Source organism: Chaetodon auriga, chromosome 17 (genome assembly GCF_051107435.1).
Source record: "Chaetodon auriga isolate fChaAug3 chromosome 17, fChaAug3.hap1, whole genome shotgun sequence".
NCBI lineage: Eukaryota > Metazoa > Chordata > Actinopteri > Chaetodontiformes > Chaetodontidae > Chaetodon > Chaetodon auriga.
Window position 1 is genome coordinate 2,452,302 of NC_135090.1, and position 9,903 is coordinate 2,462,204.

The window sequence follows — 9,903 nt, forward strand, 5'->3', positions numbered from 1 at the left end:
GTGTTTCTCCCTGTTTATCTTTGATTTGATTTTTCAAGATGATGCAACAAACTCAAGTTGAGGGTATGGAGAGGTTAAACTGGTACACAGTGTAGAAGAATGACTGCACATGTACGATCCAGGAACTGCACTTTAGATTCCCTAAAAAGCAGCCCTGACTCAGCCTTTTATCTCTTTTGCTGTGAACAGTTTGTCAGTTACACATAAACCAATGAGTGGGGAACAAACCAGCAGTTCAGTGCTCTGACCTGATCAGCAGCTAGACTGATAAGATAAACAAACACAACACCGACTACATCACTGTCCTTTTGTTTCTTTATTCCAAGTGAACAAACTGGATCAAACACATAACTATGAACACTCTACCAGAGTGGGAGAGTGGAACCTGGCAACATACTCTTTATATATTGTATGTAAAACGCTTCTTCTGAAGCAATATTTCATTTCGTCCAGTTTCAGAATTGTACAGAATTCTGTCAGTGTTCCTTTTGAACGTCAGGAAAAGGACCTATAAAGTGCATTCAAACGCTGGCTCTGCTGAACATGTGAGTGTGTCGTCAGACATAGGTGAGGCTGGGTCTGACACCAGCCCGTCTCTGAAGACAGACGCTCGACAGGCAGCCAAGGAATATTCCCGCTGAGCCAACTGGGCCTGTCAGTCAACTGAACAACACAAGACACATTTACAGGGAGCTATGACGGTGATGAAGTCACAGCTTCGCCCAGCCAAAGAGCCTCGCCTTCTATAGCCACACACAACAGAGAGCTCTTGGCCCTTTGTTGAAATCATCTGTTTTGTGATGAACTATTTTTTCTGTTTTGGTGCTTTCGCTTTCCTTCCATATGCTCCTATGTGATTCTGCAAAGGAGCCACCTACGGAACCTTTTATCATAGTTACTAATGCATTACACCTATGACACAAAACCATTGAATAAATGTGAAATTTTAGATGTGCATCTGGGTTATAGCTCAATCTGAGATAAAGCAGTTTGTTAGTTTTAGACATCTTACTTAGGCCTTATGGCTTGTGTTTAGATGCTTGAAATATGAGCACTTTGGTGTCTTTTGTTAAATGAAAAAGGTTCTGGTACAAAAATGTGTTTCTATTCCTACAAGTTATTTATTGAAAAGTATCATTTTGATGATGGCACTAAAAATTTTCAGATGATACCCAGCCTTGCTAGCAAGCTAATGTTCCCTAACCAATGCAATGAATAATACAGCCAAATGGATATTGGATTTTTGAGGGCCATAATGATATTGATATACTTGTGAGTTCAAGAATTTCCAATAACAATATATCAGATGATCGTCATTTTTAACATAAACATTTTATTTTTTCTCTTTATTTACCTGAACCATATCTTTGGCGTTTATGTACAGCTCATACTGTTAAATACATTGACACTGATCTGCAATTAACCAGTAGAAACATGATACAATATAGGCTGTTCAGATTGACTGGTAATCAATAATCTTATTTTTATTAATATTACTGTTACTTGTAATTATCAAGTGTTGTATGGTCTGTACACACACATTACAGTGGTACTCATGTAGTAGAGGTAATGCATTAATTACTACACCAAAGGTCCCAGTCTGGCATGGAGGGATAAGCAGCCATGTCCTGCCCTCCAAACACCGTCCTGCATTCTGGTCTATCAGAGGGGAACTGGGCATCTCCCCCATTCTGCTGTTGACACCATGCTGGTATCAAGTGTTGACTCTAGAAAGAAACCCTCGCCCTTTTTCATTCGGGAGGATTAACACCAAAACGTATTGTTAGATTAGAAAGATTTACATTTTCTGCTATCAGTGTGGCTGTGCTCAGAATATCTAGCTGCAGGAAGGTCGGTTCATGACCAAACAACTGAATAATTGTTTCCATTATTAACAGCCATTTGAACAGTGTTAGCTTGATTTAGGGCCATTGTGCATCCTGCGCTCACTGAATCATTACTCTTCATGTAAACTTTTGGACCAAACTCTGATTGTGCCACATGGATACAAAATACTTGTCACAATACTGACATATGCAACTTTGATCAGTTTGCTCTAATACTGTCCTGCCAGCAATCTCAACACAAGCTTTGGTAGAATACAAATATAAAGACTGATTGTTTTGAACAATAAGCAGCACATATTTTTAACAAGTAACAGAAAATAGACAAGTTTGAGCTCATTGTCCACTTTAAAGTGTTCAGTGTAAACTTCACATCTTGCTGCTGTATAGCATAATACTGGACTTCCTTTAGAATGACTTGTTGCTGACAGGAATGTTGGCATCCAGTCTATGGGGTAAAATCAATCCCACTGTCCTCTGTGGCAGCCAAACACTGGCTGACCTGAACAAACATTTCCATTGGAAGGATCAAACTCAGCCAATGAGACTTCAAAGGGCAGCCAAATGACTTGACACTATGGGCCATCATTGTACGCAGCTTGCATTAGTTTTGATGAAGCTTTGGGTCCAGCTCATATTTCATAGTTTCCACTGGTAGCACATCATCTCTTCTTCTTCTGTTGCCGCAGCATCTTTCTCCTCTTCATGATCATGGCGTGCAGCTTCTCCAGACCTTCCTGTAGTCCCTCACCGATGATGGCACAAGCAGGCTGAAGGTGCCAGGGTGTGGCGGTGCTGAGCTCGCCCAGAGCCAACATGCTCTCCATCTCAGCCAGACTGAGAGAATTCCTCAGGTCCTGTTTGTTAGCCACCACCAGGACTGGCACGCCCTGGTTCTCTGCCAGCCGCGTGATCTTGTGCAGCTCTGTTTTGGCCTCCTCAATGCGCTCAGCATCCACCGAGTCCACCACGAAAACAATGCCATCAGCACAACGTGTGTAAGAGCGCCACAGAGGCCGCAGCTTCTCCTGACCACCTACATCCCAGAAGTGGAAGGATGCTGTCCGTCGGCTACCTCCAAGTGACACTTTGATCTTCTCTGTGTTAAAGCCTTTAGTTGGGACAGTGTTCACAAACTCATTGAAACGCAGGCGGTACAGTACAGTGGTCTTGCCCGCACAGTCCAGTCCTAGAATGACAATGTGGAGCGCCTGGAAGGAGGGCAGGCAGGGGAAGACGGAGTGATGATCTGATAATCCGTTCCCCATCTTGGTATACAGAGCAGGAAGGACCGTCACCAAATATTGACCAGGCTGCTTTTATTCCACAGGGACTGCAGCAGGAGCCTGTGGGGGGTGGGGGTATGCATAATGAGTACACACAATCACCCAACACTCCATTGCTTTACAAAAGACCTAACACCCAACAAGTGATTATATCCCCCTCTCCCCTTGGACTACACATCCTCACATTATCCTGGCAGTGAGAGATGAATGAAAAATAAAACAGCAGGGTGGATCGCAGCCCATTTGCACATGTAGCGCCGCAGCAGCCAGCAGGGATTTCATACGCTAATTTCTATTCAGTGCGTGACTCAGTCAACAACAGGATGAAGGCTTTTGAATTTTACCGAAATCCCAGATTTAACCAATCATGCAATGTTCAGTGACAGGGACAGATCAGAAGAGGACAATTTTACCAACAGAGCAGACTGACATGGAGACGTAGCTCTAAAAAAGGTGTTGCTCGGCAACATACGTCTCTTATGCTGAAAGGACAAAGCGAATTTCTATTTTAAAAAACCTACATTAATACAGCCTTGCGCATCACTAAGCACACGCATATTGCAAAAACATAAATCAACACTTGTACTAAATCACCAAGATGTTCTGATAAATTCGGCATATATATGGTCCGCATTCAAGTTTTAAATTGCAATAAATTCGCGACTTTCAAAATTGATTACAGCGACCGCTCCCGCCCTGCCCACTGCATATTACTTGAGGGAGACAGAGCACACCGTAAACAGGTGAATTGTCAAAGTGCACATTATATTGAAATCCAAAGCTACTTGGTGTACTAGATTTAACCGGAATTTAATAGCGGGGATTTGTTCATTTGGGGATTAAGGAAATATCCTCACTCATATCAAATACAACAGGTAATGCTAGCTTCTTATTTGAAGTGAGTCAGCCGTCTTAATTTTCGAGATTTTTAAATGGAGTCTGGCGCCTAATTCATCTCGGTCCTTTTGCTAGTTCAGATCGGGCTCGACGTGGGGCTACGGTGCCAACAAGTGTTGAAAAATCATAAAAGTTAAACTGGCTTTATTGGGCCCGGTGTGGCTGTCAGTCAGGCTTGCACATTTACATATAACCTTAATGAACCGTAACGTTACCGTTACATGGCAACACAGAGGGATGGTGAACAGTTTCTTTCAGGGAAATAAATTTAGGCAACCGTCTGCGATAAATGTCATTTGACAGCAGCTGTGATCTACGTTGAAAAGCACATTTCACAATAGCGTCATAGAAAACTTACCTTTGAAAAGAATGTTAGTCCATTACAAACTGACAGAATGTCCTCAGGAGCTGTACTCTTGCCTGTCGCTCCGATCATGTCCCCGGACCCATTGAGACGTTCAGCTGTAAGGACTTCCTATCTGTTCCTCAGCGGCGCCAAGCTGGACGGAGTAAACAACACGATTTCCGCTATTGCTTTTCAAAATAAGTCTTTGCTGAGCTACTGGGCAACTAGTTTCAATTAACGTTCGAATCATGTATTACAAGTTGACAGGTTTATGCCAAGTCATCAAATTCCATCACTGCCCAAGAAAATTTCAGAACGTGGATCCTGAGTTAATCTACTGTTCCCAAGGCAAGGAATGAACCTTCTCCCTCAGTTCACACAATATTAAACAAAATGAAAACAATATTCATATTATAAAAAGCACAAAGAATTAATAAATTAACAAACAATGTCTAACAAATAAAAGATAATGCTGAAAGATAATTTTAAACCATTTTGTCAACAAGATTTTCCCATCTAATAGCAAACCGTTTGGCGTAAATTATTTCCATAAATTATACCTAACTTTTTCACATGAGACACAGGAAATGCTTAATGCTTTTATTACGAAGGAAAGATGATGGGTGTTCCGGTCTCATTCTACCTAACAGCCCCATGTCGCGGTCTGATTGGCGGTGAACAACGCCTGCCGCGGTCACGAGCACACGTGAACGAGCAGTGACGCACGCTCACGCATGTCACCTGTTTCTGTCACTCAGAAGCAACCCCCCAAAAAAGTAGTGGACAGAATTGAGGCCACCAGGCGATGCTTTTATTTTAATGCCTCCCCTTCCTGTCACCAGTCCTCAAATCCTGACGCGTTAATTTTTAGCTACAATACAAAAAACAGCTCTTAACTGATAAAACATTTAACTTACGGTCTTAAAACTCGCTGAACTCGCTCACAACCTTTTTTGACTACATTACAGCAGCGATGGTCATTTGGAAGCTCCGTGAGCCATTTGTGAACATTTATGTGAAACTGAATGTTACCCTATGCCCCAAAATAGGGGCATGTAGCTGCAGCAAAACTGTGTGTGTGTTATTTTAGTTAAACATCATGACATTCCACTTTACATGTTAAAAATAAATAAATAAATAACCTAATTCATGCATACTATGGAAAGACAAAATTAAAATCTGTCATCTGAAATAAGGAATGAAGGAATGTAGCTACTTTACTACTTTTTAACATGTTGATTGGGTTTTTTGTGTCAGTCATCACTGTCAAACAGACAGTCTCACACCAGGCTTTGCATTGGCTTTAACTGGCCAGTCCTTTGTGGGGAACAGCCTATTTCCTGTACTGATGGCACTAACCCCTTCCCACACAACAACTGACTGATAGACTCATCTACAGCTCTCTGGTATGTCAAAAGCCAGCGTAAAGACTTGCATACGTTCTTTTTTGATGTGATCACTGAAGCAGTTTTTCAGCTACACCAAATATGTGAAGCCATGGTGCAGCACAATCCTTATTTTTCAGTATTTAAACAACATTCATTCATCTTCTTTACCCGCGCATCCCATTTCGGGGTTGCGGGGGGCTGGAGCCTATCCCAGCTAGCAATGGGCGAGAGGCAGGGTACACCCTGAACCGGTCGCCAGGCGATCGCAGGGCTACATACACACACACACAGACAGACACTCACACCTACGGACAATTTAGAGACCAATTAACCTAACGAGCATGTTTTTGGTCTGTGGGAGGAAGCCGGAGTGCCCGGAGAGAACCCACGCATGCACGGGAAGAACATGCAAACTTCACACAGAAAGGCCCTGCCCGACCCAGGGTTCGAACCAGCAACCTTCTTGCTGTGAGGCACGCGCACTACCTGCAACATATAACAGATATTTGAACATAACTTGAAATTAGCTTTCTTTCAGAGAGCGAGGTAAGAACATGTCTGTGTGTTAAGAGGTGGAGTCAGTATGTGCTTAGCCTAGCTTAGCATAAAGACTGGAAGCAGAGGGAAACAGCTAGCCTGCCTCTGTCTAAAAAATACACCTCCAGAGCTTATTGATTAACATGCTGTGTCTTTAACCAGACGTGTAAACATGATCATTTGTGGTTTTAGTGGGAGCTGTATGCTGGAACTATTTCTGGGTGAACGATGAACAGCAGCATGGAGTCTTGTCATCACAGCAAGGTTGTCAGGTTTGGTGCCGTCGTGCCTGCACACAGACCGAAGTGAGCCTGTGCTCACTGGCCATATCTGGCAAACCTCACTATAGAACCGAGGTGCTGCACTGAAGTGCTGCGTGGATGAACTGAATAGTTCCAACATGTAACTACAAATTGTGTTTTTTATATTTCTGCCTTTGTAGAGAGTAAAGGATTGAGGTTCACTGTGTTAGTTAGTGAGCTTTAGAAGTGTTTGTAGGTGTTTAACCAGCCATGTCCTGACTTCAGCTCTGTACTGAAGACAGACATTAGACTGATCTTACTCTGGAACAGAGAAGTGATCAGTTCAAACCAGCTCTCATACCAGTCTTTCTACTGACTTTAATTGGCCAATCAGATATTTATCTCACAAATGTTTAGCACTCAAGTGCTTTAGTTGTTATGAAAAAGATCCTTAATGAGCCACCAATAGAAAAATAGGTTGTTCTCCAGAGACGACTGCAGCAATAGACTGCTTCAATCCCAATCACATGGATAAAAAGTCACATTCTGAACAGAAATATTTCTATTTACAGTAATATATTTAACATGTTTCATGTACAAATACACAAATCCTGTGCCCCCTGAAGCCAACACACAGCCTCTGACCTGCATGTGTGCTACTGAAAATATTCAGGCGTCTGATTGAAACATTTGGGGTGTGAACCTTGTTGGGTGACATGAGTCCTACAGCATTTGCTGCTTTTGTAGCTACTTTTTTCTGCCAGCCTATCATAACTTTCATATCATAACAGCTGAAAAGCTCAGAGAGCTTAGTCTCTTTCTTAAATTTAACTCGTTCTGCAGGTCCTCTAGTGGACATATCCAGTACTGTAAGTCCAGGATTAGCGAAAGGATTAGCACATGATGACACTCATGTTTTATGTTTTACCCTTTTTTTGGGGGGGATTTGGGGTTGTAAATTAGATCTTCTACTCTGAATTTTATGTTCCTCAATCCCTGTGGGCTGACAATGTCTCAAGAGCATCACAAGCAAAACATGTCAGGGAAATGTAAGTTTAAAGCATGAAATGTCGTTGAATGACCCGATGCAATCTTATTTAACATCTTTAATAGTAATTGTTGTAGCCACAATCATCTGATTCATTTATTTCTCTTAGAAGATGCACTGAATTCAAGTTCAGAAACAGACAAAAGCAGAGACACCAAATCTATTCATAATATTTAAATATACACATGATAGTGACTTCGCTGGCCTCAGCCCCCCTCACACCTCCACTCACCCATCTATTTAGCAATTCTAAGTGTATATTCACAGTTGATAATGCTGTAAAATTTTAAGCAGATTTGAGGATAGCTGTAAATTTATGACTGACAACCAGGGTTCTAAATTAACTTTTTTGATCACCAGCCAATGTGGCTGGTGACCTTCTAAAGTTACCAGCCAATCAGAATTTCCACTAGCCAAATTTTTTCCCGTTGAAAATAAGAGAGATTATGAGTGCCACTGAATGCATTTGATCATTTTTGAAAAATGCACAGAAAGTACAACACATGAAACAAAATATACACAGAAAGTGCAAACATTTAATTTATACAAATAAAAAATGCTGTCAGATTTATTATTTTATAAAAGACATTTTTCCAGTAAGTATTTAGTATCATTACATTCCTAATAAAATGTATTTTTCCTTTCAACTTAAAGTGTTTTTGCTTTCCTTCTTTAATAAGAAATATATATAAGTAACAGCCATGACTTAAACACTTGCAAAAAAATTGCATTGGTAATAAATTGATATATGTATGTACAACTAGAAAACACAAATAGTGCAGCAGTCAGTATTGCAGACTCCTTAGGCTCTCCTGATGACTTCGGGCACTCATGGTCCTTTACTGCCTCGACTTTAAAATTATTAGTCCCCACCACAAAATTATTCGTCTTGTTTTTCTTTCGTGTACATGCGGCAATCGTTACAAAACATGACGGCATTTTCGTGATCAAACACAAGTCATTCACGACCTGTCAGCCATTTAGCGTTAAACTTTCTTTTCTTCGTTTCGCACGCTTTGTCGACATTCTCATCCCCTGCCTCCTTCCTCTTCTCCCCCCAGACGTCTGTCCCAACCACGCATTTAGTTTAACTTTACTTTTTACTTTTAGCTAGCTCAGTCTCCTATTACACGCCGCCGTTCATTCTTCTTCTTCTTCTTCTTTGTGTTTCCGTGGTTTCTCGCGCCGGTTGCACTACAAACTGTAGTGTGCCTGCGCACAGCCAATGGGCGTCTTGTACGTCATCACGTAGCATTACGACCGTGTTCATGGGAAATGTAGGACGGACTGTCCGGGAGACAAATGACCAAGAACTGTAGAGCGGCTCTGACTGACATGATTGCCTAATGCATTACCGGCCAAATTGGCTAGTAAGTTTTTATTTACACCCGCCAATATGAATTTTAACCCGCATTTGGCGGGTTGGCGGGTGTTAATTTAGAACCCTGCTGACAACATAATCTACCGCTGCTGTAATAATTTTGTATGGATACGAAATATAAAGAACTTATTTATTGTATGTATTAATCATATTGTTAAATGAAATATTTATACCTCTCACCGAGTCTCCATGACAACTGAACAAAATTCATCTCTTGAGGAAGGCCAAGAGAAGTGGCTGAAAGTTCCAGGAGAAATTGCACCAATGGACCTTGAACTAACATCTTCTATTTTCGAGTTCAAGTGTAATTGAAATGATTTGAGCATGCATGTAAACAGTTGATAAATGCTTTATAACACAATATAATGATTTTTGTTCAATCATATATCATTTAATATGATTACAGCAACAAGCATTCATTAATTGTTTTCAGCTGTAGGCAATTTGAGGGGGGTGTCATCTCCCTTATTAGCAGAAAAATGACCCCCCCCACCTTCTACAGTGTGCAGGGCAGAGGGGCTGTTGAATGTTAGTCTAGTCTGCCTGACTCATTGATCCTTTATCTGACTCATTGCTCTGGACTATCAGCAGTCTAACTGCACTGTGTATTGATAAATCCATGCTGCTGTCTGTAGGGCTTAAGTCGCAGACAGATTTGTAATGGTACCTTTTTCTCTCAATCCTGCCCCTCAGTCAGTTCAGTCTTGAATCTATAACATTCTTTAAAGTCTTCTCCGTCTTCTTACGACTGCCACACAGCAGAGTTTCATCTATGGCAAACCAGGCATTGCCCAATCTGCTATTGACTACATTAATAATCACTTGAAATGCCATCATACCTTCTTGCACCAAGATTAATGTGTGCTATAAGCCATTTATTAAGTGTTTTCAAATGTTCAATTGCAGATTCAAGGGATGTGTTACCCAAAAAGAA

General features: G+C 41.3%; 1 protein-coding gene across 1 annotated transcript; it reads right to left on the minus strand.

The window, feature by feature from the left end:
• Positions 1-304: 304 nt before the first annotated feature.
• arl4ab (ADP-ribosylation factor-like 4ab) lies at positions 305-4,497 on the minus strand. The gene is made up of 2 exons (XM_076755221.1): positions 4,386-4,497; positions 305-3,190 (listed from the first exon to the last, which is right to left on the minus strand). The coding sequence occupies exon 2, from the start codon at positions 3,110-3,112 to the stop codon at positions 2,507-2,509; it is 606 nt and encodes a 201-aa protein (XP_076611336.1). The 5' UTR covers positions 3,113-3,190; positions 4,386-4,497; the 3' UTR covers positions 305-2,506.
• Between the last annotated feature and the right edge of the window lie 5,406 nt (positions 4,498-9,903).